Genomic DNA, 16405 nt, shown 5'->3' with positions numbered 1-16405 from the left:
ATTAGGAGGATTTTCTAACGCTCATTCACACACACACACTCACACACCGATGGCACAGCCTTCAGGAGTAATTTGGGGTTCAGTATCTTGCCTAAGGACACTTTGACATGCAGAACGGAGGGGCCAGGAATCAAATCGCCAATCTCCTGATTAGTGGCTGTGGCTCTACCTCTGAGCCACAGCCGCCCCTTAAAGGAAGCATAAAAACATGTAAACTCTGCTCTAATAAATCAGCAGATGATGTTGAAATGGGCACTCTTTATGTTTTGGACTGGCAAGTTGTCCTATCATTTATTAGCCACAGCCTTTATTGAATAACTATATTATCAACTATATTGGAGCAAGGCCCAGATGTAGCTTGTAAGCTTCAATCCTTTCAAGTGAATTACAAGCTAAATGGTGCTAACAACTATAAGCAGCCACACTCTTGTTATCGGTTGAGTATTTTCCTGGCACTGAAAAATGTAATAGTACAGTACATACTGTATACGATGTGTGTAAAAACATTTTTGATGAATTTATATAGATATAAAGTGTATCGTCTCTTTATATTCTGTCTAAGGTTTCATAGTTGTTGAACTCATCCCACTTTGATGATAAATTAACATATTAAATTTGTCATATGTCCAGTGAATTAAGTGATATGTGGGAAGTGTTGTGCTGAAACATCACCGCAAAGTCTGCCAAGCATCAAAGCTGTTATCAAAATTATTATGAAGGACTGTATAAGCAGAAAACTATTAGGCCTGAAAACTAAAACACTACCAAGACGGGCTATTTATAAATAATAAGTTTGCAAAACATATCTACATCAAATAAAACTCTATGTCATATCACAGCACTGACTAGATTTTCTTAAGATCAAACTAAACTTTTTTTTTAGATTAAAAATGCATTCATAAAAATTAAATCAAAAGGTCTGTAAAAAGAAATGAACTATGTGTGGGTAATGGTAACATATTTTAACTTTTTTCTCTCTTTTTTTTTCTCACTTTCCCCACTGCTCAACCTTCACCCCAAGGCTCCTCCACTTCCACCGTTCATGAACAGCGGTCATTTGAGCGCAAGGCAGAGGAGGATGATGGGAAAGTGAGTTTTTGGATGGCAGATTGGTTCATTCTGGGGGGCTCCTCTTTCTGTTGCTTCTTCTCAACAATCGCTGTGGTTTGGACATCTACGAGGGGTTGGGTGCACTGGGTAAAAGCAAGGTATCCGCTAGGGTGGTTGTGTCTCACCTGAAAAGATGACACTTTGAGGACGGCCACTCCACTGCAGTCTCTGTGACTGAGTGCGTCACCATGGAGACAGGCAGAGTGATAGACACATCGAGGAGTCAGTTGCTGTCTTGCCTTCTGTCCCTCCACCCCCCCCTTGCCCTCGCACCACACTGAGATGCCAGGCACCTGCATGTTGCTGCTCTGTTCTAGAACCTGCCAGCACTGTGTGTTCTATGAGGGTTAAACTGTCCGTGTGTGTTCTAGAAGCAAGCAGGCACCACGTTCTAGAATCAAGCATTTTCTGGTTGCCAGGAAACAGCAATGATCTGTTTTAGAAGCATTGGCAGTAGTATTTTTAGTGTGTCGTCATTGGTTGATCTCATTCATCGGGATACAGGCGACTCTGAAGTCATTTACATCATTCAGCATGTACTGTGTATCAATGGTTGTTTAAAGGGTCAGTTCACCCAAATTGCAGAAACATTCATTTGCACTTATCCTTGGTGGTATCTGGTTCCAGGCCTCTGAATAACCACCCACTTTGTTCAGTATTTAAATATTTCTTGGTGTGCACACTGAAAGATATTTTCCACGACTGGAGAAACAATAAACCAATCAGAGCTTTGTAGGCGGGGTTATAAATTGGGACATCATCATCCTACATAGCTAACAGTATTGTTCTTTGAATTAGTCCTGGTGTTGAAACATTGCAGGATCTACTGTTTTGTATGCTAAAGACAGGTTGTAGTGGTGTGTGTTTTGCGTTCTATTACATACAGCTTGCTAATAAGTTCCCATTCTTTGCTGTTAAAAGAGTTTTCTAGATTTTGTTGTAGGGCAAGTTAACATTATGGGGTTTCAGAGGAGGTTTCTGTGCTGTTTTCTAGAGCAGTCCTCTTTGCAGTGCTGTCTTCTCTCCTCTGTTCTAGAACTGTTTTCTCTCCCATGTTCTAGAACTGTCTTCTCTCCTATTTTCTAGAACAGTTTTCTCACCTGAATTCTAGAACAGTTTTCTCTCCTGTGTTCTAGAACTGTCTTTTCTCCTATTTTCTAGAAGTTTTCTCTCCTGTGTTCTAGAACAACATCTTCTCATAAATTCTAGAACTGTCTTCTCTCCTGTTTTCTAGAACAGTCTATTCTCCTATTTTCTAGAACTTTCTTCTCTCCTGTTCTAGAACTGTCTTTTCTCCTATTTTCTAGAACAGTCTTCTCTCCGGTGTTCTAGAACTGTTTTCTCTCCTACTTTCTAGAACAGTCTTCTCACCTAAATTCTAGAACTGTCTTCTCTCCTATGTTCTAGAACAGTCTTCTCTGTGTTTCAGAGCAGGCTGCTATGCTGTGTTCTAGAACAGGTCTCAGTTCTGTGCTGTAGAAGAAGCCTGTGCACTCTTCTAGAAGCAGGCAGTAGTGTTCTGTGCTCTAGAAGCAGGCAGTAGTGTTTTGTGTTCTGTGTTCTAGAAGCAGGCAGTAGTGGCGTGGCTGGGTGAGTTTCAGCTGCAGTTCTACACCACCCACTTCCTCACCGCGGGATATGATCTAGACACCATTAGCCGCATGACCCCTGAGGTAAGGTCATGACCCCTGACCCCCTCACGCCCCGCCCCTTGTTTGTCAAGGCTCCGCCCAGCACAGCTCTCAAATCAGCTCCCCACTGACCTGGATGATGTCATCATGACCCTCCTGTCTCTGTCACCTGACCCCCCGGTGTGAGTCCTGAGCCTCAGCCAGTCACTTCTCATACTCTGTCTGCTTCATTTACATACCCGTGTTCACACATGGCTGTGTGCTCCAGTCTGTGCTCGCTGTAAACGCTACTCTGTTTGTCCTTGAGTGTGTTTCAAGTGCCATTGTGTGTAAATGTATATGTATATATATATATATATATGTGTGTGTGTGTGTGTGTACTGAAGCAGACGCAGTGGTATGACGTAAATCCCCTAAGGGCAGGGGACTCTCATCAGAGATTATCCAAAGCAGAATATTCCTGAAGGCACATCACATGCATCTTATGTAGAAATGTCAGACGTATGCATAAAATTGTTTACATTTAAAAGGAAAAAAAAACATCTACGGTGGTTGTGGTGAATTTCTGATGCGACTAAGTGTGCTTTGCTTTGAAGGACCTGACAGGGATTGGGGTCATGAAGCCTGGACATCGGAAGAAGTTAACATCAGAGATCAGCAAGCTGCCCTCCACAGACTGGCTGCCAGACCACAAGCCTGTAAGGCTCTCACGTGTACTATACAAACTAGAATAAAGGGGATGTATTGAATTTTGGTGGCTGCACACACACAAGCTTAAGTGAACAAGCCTTTTTTTATTCATCTCTGTGTGTTTGTGTGTTTTTAGGCCAATCTGGCAGACTGGCTGTCTCACCTGGGTCTTAGTCAGTACTACCAGGTTCTGGTGCAGAATGGATATGAAAATATTGACTTCATTTCTGACATCAGCCTCGAGGATCTGCAAGAGATCGGCATTACTAAGCTTGGTAAGCTTAGCACAGCCACACCATTAATATTGGACATGAGATTTAATTGGTGCAGCAGTGGGATACAGTAACATAATTTATGATTTTAGCATTATGAAGTTTGTTGAGATACTTTACATCTAAGTGTGTTCCAACTTAAAAGACATTTTGTGAAATGCAATCTTTGCTTCCTCAGTATGATATACTGTATGTCACGTTGGAACAGGATTTTGAGTCATGACAAAAGAAGGAAGTGTCAAAATTAATTTAATTAACAAGGTGTTTCACACCTACTAGTGCAGGATGAGGTCACTATTAACCACTTATCATATAATTTCCCCCCTTTGTTTCATCTTAAGTAGCTTTAAGGTTTCCTATTATTGTCTTATTCTATACTGTCTGACACTATCATATATATATTTTGTATCACCATGTTCCAATGAAGTTGTGTTGTGATATTTACACTGAGTGAAATTTTTAAATCAGAGACTCCATGTTTTTTTTAAGGCTGCACTATCCATCAAATGGAAATATTCTAGATGTGTTCTGTGTCATTTCATACACATTTTCTCCCAAATTCAGCCTGACATATTTGGTATTTTTGAAAACTGTAGGATCTCCACACAAATTTAAAGTAAGGTTCTTTGGGTTTGAACAATGTTTTGCTACATGGCATGAATTCGTATTGACTGGCTCAGCAGTAGGCCACTGCTTAATAAGGGCTTAGAGATTCACTTTGACAGTTTTCCAGGTAATTTAAGTGTCCTTTTCACTGTTAATCTCTTTGCTTTGCAGTCTAAATCTATGTTGTTATTCTCTTGCTACCTCACACTATTTTTCCCTTCTTCTCCCCCACATCCCCGCCTCTTCTCAGGCCATCAGAAGAAGCTGATGCTAGGAGTGAGAAGACTGAAAGAGCTACAGAGAGGAGAGAGTGGCTTGGAGCCTCCTCAGAGCCCCTCTACACCTCCGTCCAGCCCAGGCGGCAGCTCAGAGCCGCGGAGGGAGGCGAGGAAGCAGAGGGACGGCGCCCCCAGCCCCCTGGCCAAACCTCGCCCGGGTCTCACTCATTCACAGACCCCTCCCCACACACCGACGCAAACTCCACCACAAACCCCCCCACACGCTCGCACCCAGCAGGCCTCCCCCAGGGCTCGGCCACGTCCCTCCACCCAGATGGCGGCAGTGGATTCATCGGTGCCGCTGCTCTGCCTGCCCAGTGAGGAGGAAGAGCGACGGAGAACTCACAGTCTAATTGGCTCAGAAACAGACTCTAGATACGCCACTGTGTGCCGCAGCAGCTCCGCGCGTACTGCTGCGCCTAATGATGTCACTGTTAACCGCAGCCAATCATCTGTCACACTCCGTCCTCGCAGAAAAGGTCGGCCCCCAACGCCACCTAAACGGTCCTGTTCTTCCATTACCGGGGGTGACGGGGAGGGAGAAGGACAGGGGGAGGGGCTTCTAGGGCTGCCAACCTATCGAGAGCGCCGAGCCAGTGACTGCGGCAGCCTTGGATCAGCTCTAAGAGCTCAGGACTCAGCGGGCCTGGAGAGATCAGAGGGGGCCTCTGGGAGTGTGCGCAGCCTTGCCGCCATGCTGGAGACATCCATCGTGGGTGGAGCCAAAACCCTGCCGAGGAATCTGGGAAGCAGCACCAACTACCTGCAGGTGTTTGTGTGTGTGTGTGTGTTTAGTGTGGGTTGTGAGCATTGTATTTCAAATAGCATATTAGCAAAGAACGTGTAAGTCTGTAACAGTCCTGTGTTCTCCAGGTGAGTCCACCTTTACTTCGTCGCCAGGCTGGCTCAGGTGGACTTGGATCCGAGGAGGATGATATCTTAAGTCGACGCAGGACCATCAGCGGACCTGAGGGCCTTCCTGGTGATCAGACTGGCCTTTCACCTCGTCAACTAGCCCAGAAACGTCCAGAGCCCCGACCTCGCTCCATTGTCGTCGCCTCAGTAACAGAAATCACAGACGGCACCGCAACCCTCCGGAGGAAGCCTCGTCCTCTGGCGACAGACTCTGAAGCGTCTGCGAACGTGGCTACCACTGTTGTTACGATGACAACTGGTTCTGACACCATACGCAGGAGACCACGCACATCTGAGCATTCAGAAAGTGTCATTCAAAGCAATAACCAATCAGACTCTCCCAGCGGTCAAACAGATAGCAGCTGGAAAAACGGAGGTGAGCCGCAGCAGAACGGCGGTGTGGTCCTGAGGCGGAGGCCGGTGTCTGAGGTCTCTGATAGGACGGAGACCAGCAGGGAGAGCTGTGAGTGGATGGAGGCCAGGAAGTCTTTGAAGCCACCGGTCTCACCCAAACCATCCACAGTCACCCTGAGGAAGGCACAAGCTGACCCCCCAACCCCGACTCGCAGAGTCCCCATACCAGGTCCTGATAATACTGATACGGCACAGAGTCCAGGTGAAATATACATACACACCTTTGAAGATTTGGCATTCAGTCATAAAATTCTGCTTCTGTGACTGTGTATGTAGTCAGTCAGTATTCATAACACTTTAAAGCCACTATGAGTACATTTTGTGATTATAAAATTAATCTGCCACTGAAGAGTGCCAGAGTCAGACATTTCAAATTCCACATTTAGGAGAGATTGTTAAAACAGTGCAGGGGGCTGCATTGATGGGGCGTGTTGTTTAAGATACCGATGAGACAATGAAATATGATCCAGGACCTCCAGTTGGAAAAGATTTATTGTTTAAAGGCTTATCAAACACCAAAACACTGATCGTTTGTAATATATCATGAGACAGATAACTCTATAAAAGTTATAGTGGCAACTATTTTACCTTTGGTTGGAACGATGGTATAATTATATGTATTATACCTTTTATACTTGATTATATTTATTACAAAAATGCAGTTGTTGCCTCTGTATATTTAAATGACTTCACTCCTGAGAGTGTTCAGTACAGCAAACATTAAAAACTTTCATGAATTATTTATGCAGTATGTTAAATCAGTTGTTGATGGTATCAGCAACAGAGTGGCGTTTACTTTATGCATGATAATGTATTACAGATTATTAATTCAAAGTAAGTAGAGATTTAGCAAAACCTTTTCAAATAAATCAGTGTCATTTGACCTTTTACCACCCACTACCTTTTGGGAATGGTCTGCCTCAGGTATAAAACAAATTATTTTTGATCGTTTGACCCTCGTGATGAATTTGGACATAATATTTTTTAAGAATAATGACATTGTTTGGAATGTCAGATAGCTTTGGAGACATCATATGTTTAGGTTTTAGTTGTATGCTCTGCTATGCATTGTGACTGGAGTATATAGAGTATAATCTATTCATGTTTATATTAAATGTTCAGATTCATGTCACTTCTTATAACGCTAGAAGTTTGTGAATGTTCTCCATAGTGCTGGCATAGTACGGACAAACTGTGGGAGGGAAAAGATTTTTAACATCAGATCCTTAAAGATTGGCTTTATTAGTGATCTTCCGACTCTTTCATTCACTTTTGTATGTAGCATCAATCTCACTGTAGGTCTGGTAGGTGTGTATATGACTACATTGGCCAGTTAAATATAAACTGACATCTTTCTGTCTGACTCTCACCAGAGCCGAAGCGTGTCCCTCCTCCTGTATCTCCGAAACCCCGCGGGCCTCCGACAGCACCCAAACCAGGCAAAGCAATAGTAGCTTCAGCTACCATGAGCCCTAGTCCAGTTGCTACCAGTCCAGCTGAAGCCAGCCCCACCCTGGCCCCCAAACCCTCCTCTCCGCCGTCTGCCACCCCTCTTCCAGCTCCCGACACCCCCTCTGCTCCCTCCCTCTCTCCGGGACTCCCTCTTACCTCCCCTTCTCCAGCCCAGAGTCCCTCCACCCCCTCGCCACACCCTGTCAAACCCCCTCGCTCCTCCATTGCCGGCCTGTCCATTGACCTGCTGGGAGGACAGGAGGAAGAGGAAAGGAGGAGAGAGGAAGAAGAGAGGAGGAGAGAGAGGGAGCAAAAGAAGCACAAAGAGCAGGAGGAGGAGAGGAAGAGAGAAGAGGAAGAGAATCTAAGGAAGGAAGTAGCAAAGGAAGAGGTGGAGAGTCAAGTAGAGGAAGAAGAGGAGGCGCAGCATCGTTTGGAGGAGACCAGTGCCTCCTTGGCTGAAGCTCTGCAGGCTGTAGAACATAAAATGAAACAAGAGGATACACAAAATGAGTGAGTATTTTAAGATTTTAATCAGAAAATATCATTTATATCCAACAACAAATCATGAATACGTTGTTGTTGGATATAAATGATGATGGCACCCAGGATCAGGGCAAATATTACCTATACCCACCTATAACCCTACAAGGTGTTGTAAGATAAATCTCAGTGGTTATGAGATCATTAATGGGATGTAAAGAAGAAAAATAATACCCCATACTCAAATTTAGATCCTTTTTTCTGACTTTCGTATGTTTGTATTTTTTCTCATGAAATACTAGATATTTTCTTCTCTATAGGCCTTAAACAGTTATTCAGATGAAACAACCTGAGAGGTTTAGGGGGGTAATAATGACTCTTTGGTTAAACTGCTTATGACTAATAGACTTATTCCACCTATGACAAGCGTTCACAAGCAGATGCTGCTTCATTTCATGGGTTTACTAGTCAAAAAGGTTGCATGAAGTGCATGGGGTCATCCAGGGTTCATGAAAGTTAAAGTCATGTTTATTTTCTACTTAGACTATGACAGTGACATCCAAGGCTTGGATGGGTATGAAAATGTCTCAATTAAATCATCATTGCAAAATGTGAGCAACTATATTAGAACATATTTGGTTGTTTGATAAAAAAAGTATAAGTCTATGAACATAAAAACACAAGAAGAGAGTGTTAATATCCATTCACCTTACTTAAAATCTGTTGCATGCACCACTAACATTGAGCTGAATCTAAAGATGATGCTTTGTAGAGACCTGATAGGTTCACTTTCACTGGTTCACTTTCAGATTCTCGGTCAATGTTGGATGAATTAAACAACTAGGGTGCAGTGTTTTGTTCCCATTTGCAAGTGTTCTGAATTGTGCTCTAATTAGCGCCTCCGGCATCTAAACCATAACAAGGCCGGTGAGTCTGATGGGTATTGTAGTATTAAAAGCCACTCTACATAATGAACAGGAAAAGCTTGATGTTGAGGAACATTTAGGATGTCATTAAAAGAAATAATTTATTGACTTCCTGAAGAATCTCACAGTGAAATTGTCTTATCATGGTATCGTTCTACAAATTACTGTTGTCAAAATCAGTGACTCTGAGAAAGTTGTTATCAAAAACATAATTAAGTTTTTGTTTTACACACAGTGATGGATTTGGTTTGATGTAATGCATGATAGTGGAACACAGTTCACGTCTTTGAACAACAGTTTGATTAGTTAATATGTGATTTTGCATATATTTATATATAGTGATAAAATATATACAATGTCCTTATTAATATTATACTCATTTTTTCCACTCAGCAACTCTATTCTGCTGCCACGACTGTGATGTATCTTCCACATAATCAGCTAAATTCTTCCTTTCTGCTACCCAACTCCCAGCTCTCTTTCCAGCAAAAAGACAACCGTCTCCATCTTGGACGACATCGGCAGCATGTTTGACGACTTGGCGGACCAACTGGACGCGATGCTCGACTGATCTCCTGCCCAAGTCTCATTTCCAACAAGCCCTTTTCCCCTCTCCCTGATCATGTGTAGGTGTATCCAGAAAACTCTCCCAAGGCTCCATGCTGGCGCTCTAAGCGTGTGCGTTTGTGTTTGAGCGGGCGTGTCCTTCCTGCGCGAGCGCTTCTCATGTAGCCTTGTACAGTGTACTGAGGAGGGGGGTCCTCTCCGTCTGGTGCAGTAGCTCTAGTACGCCTCCCGATGCGAGGAGGCTGCTCCCACACAACCTGTGACCTCTGCAGCCCAGCGAGTCACCGCCCAGCCTCAGACGGCTGTGTGGACCGAGAAGCACAATCATTTTCCTCATTGTTTTATCTCTACAGACTCTGGCTAAGACAGAGACGCTTACTCAGTCAGGCAGGGAGACAGACAGATAAGCATATTGCTTGCAAAAAATAAGCACATACACTGACTGACTGACGGGCAGACAAACATACAGGCAGATAGATAGCTAGATAAGATGCATACAGATGAGATACCAGAGAGAATTTTTAAAAGCACATGGAAAGACAGGCCGCTTTCTGAGTCTGTCTCACTCCTGCGATGTCAAAAGGATGCATTTTTCCAGATGAATCGTAGCCTCTATTTCTCTTCTGTATGAGTGGAGGATTGTGGTTAGCCGGACTTCCTGCTCTGTGTGTTGTCTCTGTTCACGTTGTTGTTGTTTGCTGTTGTTGTGTTATCGTTGCCGTTGTTGTCGTTGCGAGTGCGTGTAGTCCCTGCTGATGCTCATGTCAATGTCCTCCCACTCGTACAGTAGTTATTCTAATGATCAGAACGACGATATAGATGTGTGTCCATGAGTTTTGAGACACAAACAAACATAAAGCACACACACATACACACACACACACACACACACACACACACACATTACATTGGTTTTAATCTCGCTGGTGTTCTGCTTTGTTGGTGTTTAGCTCCATCTATGGAGGTTTGCTTGGAAATGAATCTCTACACATCACACACACACATTACAACACACACATACACATGCAAAGACACATATATATACAAGCACACTCATGCGGTGTATCCCTTTTGTCCTGCTGCAGTGAACAGTGTTTTTAAAAGATAATCCTATATTTCAATGCTTTATATAGTATATCCAGTATACATACATAGAGTTTATAATATATCTGGGTATTTGAGCTGTTAGAGCTCCCTCTAGTGTTGGTTAGTGAAACTGCCTCTAATCTGCCCACCTTCCATCCTGTCTCCCTTCTTTTTATCTCCCTCTGTGTCCGTTTTTGTTAACTCTGCATCTCTCTGTGCCTTGGTAGTGTTCTTTCATATATTCACAATACTTTTTTTTTTGGTTTCTTTTTTTCTTGCTTTCCACTCAAAAAAATGTTTCTGTTTCCTTATGAACTCTCGCTCCTTGTGTGTCCGTGATGTCAAAAGTAGCTTTTTTTGGTTGTGAGTCCTATATGATCCCTAAAATCAGTCGCCCTGTCCGCAGTCCTTCTGTAACCATTGAGAAGCCTTGTACGAGCCCATATAAGCCGCCCCTGTAAGCTGTAATAAATTGGCTCCGCTCCTCCTCGGCTCCCCGGTTTTCAGTGGTCCCCCATGTAGACCAGATAGTGGGTCAACCACAAAGTGTTCATCCCGATAAAGAGTCCACTTTTATTTTTATGCTCTTTGAAAAACAAAGATATATTTGAGAGACAGATGGTTCTATGTGAATAATGATGATATTAATTATAAACATTGATCTGAGGTGAGCTGATTGAGCCTGTATATTTATGGTTGAGTTCTGGATGTGTTGTGACGGCTGTTGTGCCATGGTTGGGTTTAGGTTGTGTTTCTGCTGTGACGATGCATTCCTGTACAGCTGTGATCAGAATAAATGTATAAATTAAACCTTAAATGGCTCTCAAGTGTGCTTCTTTTAGGTCTCAAATGCGGGGGATCGTCAGAAACATTTTTCCTCTGTTTTATATGAATTACACCACAACACGAAAACAGAATGACTATACACTTTTCTCACTTTGAATCACAAACCATCTAAAATATATATATGAATACTTGAACATTACACCCATATGTGATAGCTATTGCTCCTATTTAGCCACAAGAGCATTAACAAGGCACTGAGTGAGGCGTCGCTCACAGTTTGTCTTCTTATTCATACCAGAGGTGTTGAAGTCTGGGATCTGTGCAGGTCAGTCAACTTCCTCCACAAAAACTCAAAAAAATAATTTCTTCATGGATGTGGCTTTGTTTAGTGGCATTGACATATTGAAACCAACAGGAAAGACCTTCCCTGTAACTGTAGCCACTGAGGACACCAAAACCATGCCCATGAAGATTACAGACTTATTACTTGTGTTTTTTTTTAAAGGCTAGCTCTCATATATTGAGAGTGTAGAGGCCCTGAAACAACATTTAGACTATAATGTACAAAGATAAAATTTACAGAAGATAGAAACATAACAGTTAAATGAATAAATACATAGTGAAATTTTATGACTTTTTAAATATTCTAAAAATTGTACAGGGTTTGGTTGGTGGCCAGGCAGAAATATCTGAGTTGGATGAGATTCTCCTGGAGGATTTTGGACTCAGAAGATCTCACAATTTCTAAAATCTTTGTTCCAGCCCTGCTCACTATCCTCTAAAATATCACTGTATGCTGTGGCAATGAGGTTTCCCTTAATTATGACTAAAGGGACTCGCCTGTTTCATGAAGCTGATTTGATTAATATAAAAACCAGAAAAAGTCTTCTGGTGGTTCTGGGTTTCTAGCAAAGTTATTCATATTGAAGTAAACCTGCTTCATGAAACAGTTCAAACTTTTCATTTTTCTTTCACTAGACTCAATGAAATGCTTAAAAATTATACACTTTATAAGCAAAAAGAAAATATATTACTGTAACGTTACTTGCTAAAAACAACTGAACATATCGACATTGTAGGGCAACGCAAATATTACTTCAGAAACTACAACTCCCATGATGCTTTGCCAGCGATTCTGAGCTGTTGTTCGATGCTAACGGGAAAAAACGTTGTTTTATATTTTTTAAATTGCAAGTAGGTGAGAAGGTACTGTCCACCACAGTAGAGGATGTCTATTGATCTTACAAAAATGGAGAGCAGATCCCAGAACTAATTTCCGTCATTCAGAGAGGCTGATGAAAGAAACTAGCTAACACATCCATAAGCTAACCTCGCTAGCTAGTAGCATAGAAAGGGGCGGGACTTTGCGTTGGACGGAAGCCGTATAAAGTTACCGGTTCGGAAGCATTTCGCTCTTTCCCTCTCAGTTGCAACGTGAAGTGTAGGATGGATCCTCGATGTCCCATTGAAATAGATGTTCAGATTTGTACAATGCCAGCAAAATGGGGCCTAGTTCGCCCTCCATCCAGAAGCATAAACCGGTCCAAAGACAGATCTAAAGAGGTGAGTTTGGTGTTTGCACGTGTAGGACTTTGCATGCTACCATGTTGGTTTCAGTAGCAACACGTGGGCAAGGAAGGTTATAATGTTCAGCCTGCAAAATGACCATGAGGTTAAATCAACACACATTTAAACCAGTTCCAACACTTAACATGATTCCTTGGTAGGATTATGCATTAGTTTTAACTTTGTGTATCTCATAAACGGTGAGTTTTTAGTTCTCCAAATAGTTATGTTGCTTTTTTAAAAGGTGTGCCATCTGAATGGCAGGACACTTAAGGAAGTTTAAGATCAACGTTACAGTGCATGGAAATTAAATCTTGAAATGGCTACACCACCAACACACGAGTCAAAGCTGGAATTTATTCATAAAGTTTATGGGTTTTTTTTATCCCTTGTCTTTTCAGTAACTAATTGGAGGCATGTTGGAGTCAGTGCCTTGATGAAGAAACTGAAGATGACTTTCCTTGACCATGGGTTTCACTGGAGAAGAGCAAATGTAAGTCAGAGTGCATCGTATACTGAGTGTGGATAATAAATGATATGATGGGCTGTAAGTAGTTTGGTCTAAAAGATGTCAGAAAATGGTGAAAAATGCCGACCAAGGTGACATTTTCAAATGTCTTCTGTCCATAACACGAAGATATCAGTTTAAAAGAAACCAATCTCAAAATAATTAATCAAAATAGTTGGCAACTAATTGATTAATTGCAGTTCTACTGCCATGGTATGCCTAAAAATTTAACAGTAAGGAGCATACTGGTGACTCTTAGCTCCCCCCATACTGTCATCTATAAATTAGAAAATGCCAAAAATCCACATTATGTAATGTTTGCAAATATGTGTTTCACAACCAAATGATCCAACATCTCTTGAGAGCTGAACAACATCTCATAATTCTAACTCATGAGGCATATTTGGTCTATTTATCTTTTTCTAATCCTCCATATTTCTTTTACAGTTGTTACGGGTGAGACTGAAGGATGTTGCTGTTTAGTAGCAGACTGAAGACCTCAGAGCTGGCAGCATAAAGATCAACATGTCTGGTGAGTCCACTCCGTGTGTTGGCGTATAAATCAGTTTTAGCCGGTGATGACAAATCAAATAACTTTTCTGACACCTACTATGAGAGCTGTACTTCAGCTCCTGATTCTAACTTTTATCTGAGGCTTCATTATCAGTGTTTTTAAAGAAAGCGAGGTGTGTTGTTGTCTCTAAATTGTCAATGTTTCTCATACAGGTGTGAAACGGGAGACTGGCGACCTCAGAGTTGGCTGGACAAAGATCTAATCCTCGAGGGACGTTGTGTCTCGGATGGTGCAGAGATCAGAGTTGTGACTGAACAGCACCTCACTGGGTGTGAGATCTGGTGGGTCTACACAGTGTGTTTGCATTTGAGACACTTTACACTTTTAGCCAGTGATGACAAATCAAACAACTTTTCTGACACCTACTATGAGAGCTGAACTTCAGCTCCTGATTCTAACTTTTCTCTGAGGCTCCTTCAATAGATGCATGAATGATTCCAGTTTTTTCTAAATGTGAAGCATAACTGAGCTTTTCTTTCTTACAGTTTGACTCCGAAACCCTGAAAGTGACTCTTAATCCTACTGATGACTGACGGTGATCCATTTATTTCAATGGTAAGTCTGTATTCATGTTTTAACTCAATGACAAAGCCTGTGATGACAAATAAAAACATTTTTCTGACACCTCGTATGAGAGCTTTCAGCTCCTGATTCTAACTTTTATCTGAGGCTACTGTGGATTATTCTCGTTTTTTGCCTGTTTCACAGATTGTTCTAATCAGCGTTTTGTTTCTTTCAGGAGCCCCAAACGCATCGTGCAGATGTCGTCACTGTTTAGAAAACTGCTGCTCCCAGAACTTGGCAGAAGAAAAGTGAATGAGGCCACGTGATGAGAAGAAGATTCTCAGTTAATCTTTTTAATCGAGAGTCTGCTCTACTCCTCAGTACTCTGTTCCATCCTCTTTACTCATCTCATTATCTACTTTGTTATTGTGTGCTGTGCAGGCCGGCCGCCTCTTCTACCCACAGACGGGGCTAAACAACATACAGAGTTTGTGCTGCTGTTTAAGAGTAAAATTCAAGGACTTCAAAGGTTCCTAAACCAAAGATTTCCAGACTGTCAAAACATTTGTCATCACATCTAAATTGTTACTATAAATGGAATTGTAAAAAATAAAGTTTACAGAATTTTATACCCACAGCAATCAATGTGTATTGTCACTTTGTTTTTTACCAGCTGTTCATATTAACTTTGTTTTGATTATTTAATGCTTACTAATTACCTGAGTAAACTATCTACTTACTCTTTGCTCTTTTTGAGTCTTTAATGGTGTCACAGACCAGACGAACTTTAAATCATTTAAAATACAGTTTACATGTTCGCATATAGCAGCGAGTACAGAAATATCTGTTCAAACATCAGAAATGAACAAAATAATCAGATTATCCTGGAAGAATATATACATTAGAAAAGTTTAATGCTCATTCAGTTGTTTTACTTTCTCATGTTGGGTTAGGCTCTGTGGTGTGAGACACAAATATGATGACGAATCGTCATTTCAGATATTAAAAGTTTTTGGTTTACATCAGAGGCTCTACTGCAGACCTGTATTTAATCAGATGTTGCCTCAGAGATCCACATCTGATTAGATTTAGTTATTCCACTACTGTCTATACTGTAGATTAACAGTGAAGACTGTGAAACCTGTGAACAGAATAGTTCATATATATTCTATCACTGGGTTAACTGCTAGTCTATGAAATAATAGTGGAATTAAAATAGTCCCCATCTTTCTAAGGACCCCTGGGGGTCCCTGGACCCCAGATTGAGAACCGCTGGTTTACATGTAGATGATAGTATATTCAAATTCAAGCATATTCTTAACCTTGAAAACATGACAGTTAAAATTAAACATTTTCCAAACTATCAGGACTCTGTATGAATGCTGCTAGTAACAGACTAGTAATCTATTACCTGCAGTGTTGGATCAGTTTACTGTCTGTTCGGCCCAGAACGTCTGACGTGGAGGATAATCTGAGGGTGATGACATCACAACCCAGACACACAAACACAACCATAATAGTGGTGCTTTGATATTTGGAGAGCTAAATTACATCATCTCATGTTATTAATTATACACTGAATATTTACTGTTCTGGTGTTTATTTAACTGTCAATTTTAATAAAACATCAAAGCAGATAAAAATTGATCATTTTAAATGATTAAAAAATAACATTTTAGACCAAAATAACAACTTGCATACTGTCTGAACAATTTGGAAGTAAAAGGGTTTGACTCTTGTTTTGACATGTTTTATCACAAATTGTACCTTTTTCTTTTAAACTGGGGTCTAAACTTATAGTCCGTCAGGTTCTACAGATTTAAACAACAGAATAAAATTTAAAGCTTCCTCCACTCAAAAATGTTCCTCCAGTTGGACGATGAAGGGAAAATTTATCTGTACTCATAAATCTTTGAGTTTGCCACGTGTATGCAAACATGATTTGACATTACAACAATTTGTTTGTCCTCTTTGCTTATTTAAAACCAGCCACCTGTTTCAACTTGTCTGCCAGCTTCCTACCAACGAGGTTTCATA

The 16405-nt window shown here is 41.5% G+C and overlaps 1 protein-coding gene, 1 long non-coding RNA gene and 3 other non-coding genes across 5 annotated transcripts in view; all 5 read left to right on the top strand.

Annotated features, from left to right (window-relative positions):
• Positions 1-11235, top strand: part of si:dkeyp-9d4.3 (caskin-1) — a 39098-nt gene extending 27863 nt beyond the window's left edge. The window contains exons 15-22 of the mRNA XM_042394184.1: positions 1022-1089; positions 2676-2783; positions 3338-3439; positions 3568-3706; positions 4560-5356; positions 5461-6118; positions 7290-7881; positions 9252-11235. Coding sequence (XP_042250118.1) covers positions 1022-1089; positions 2676-2783; positions 3338-3439; positions 3568-3706; positions 4560-5356; positions 5461-6118; positions 7290-7881; positions 9252-9348 — 2561 coding nt within the window. The 3' untranslated portion in view covers positions 9349-11235. The remainder of the gene's footprint in view (positions 1-1021; positions 1090-2675; positions 2784-3337; positions 3440-3567; positions 3707-4559; positions 5357-5460; positions 6119-7289; positions 7882-9251) is intronic.
• Positions 11236-12608: 1373 nt separating this feature from the next.
• On the top strand, positions 12609-14997 carry LOC121882252. Its single transcript, XR_006092059.1, has 6 exons — positions 12609-12779; positions 13184-13275; positions 13738-13822; positions 14017-14145; positions 14350-14419; positions 14604-14997. It is a non-coding gene; the product is annotated as an uncharacterized LOC121882252 (long non-coding RNA).
• LOC121888839 lies at positions 13861-13948 on the top strand. The gene has a single exon (XR_006093336.1). It is a non-coding gene; the product is annotated as a small nucleolar RNA SNORD60 (small nucleolar RNA).
• LOC121888843 lies at positions 14191-14278 on the top strand. Its single transcript, XR_006093337.1, has one exon. It is a non-coding gene; the product is annotated as a small nucleolar RNA SNORD60 (small nucleolar RNA).
• Positions 14454-14537, top strand: LOC121888851. The gene has a single exon (XR_006093341.1). It is a non-coding gene; the product is annotated as a small nucleolar RNA SNORD60 (small nucleolar RNA).
• Positions 14998-16405: the final 1408 nt, after the last annotated feature.

The sequence above is a fragment of the Thunnus maccoyii genome, chromosome 2, assembly GCF_910596095.1.
Source record: "Thunnus maccoyii chromosome 2, fThuMac1.1, whole genome shotgun sequence".
NCBI classification, from domain to species: domain Eukaryota; kingdom Metazoa; phylum Chordata; class Actinopteri; order Scombriformes; family Scombridae; genus Thunnus; species Thunnus maccoyii.
Note: the sequence above shows the minus strand (reverse complement) of the source record. Positions and strands in the feature narration are given on the sequence as shown.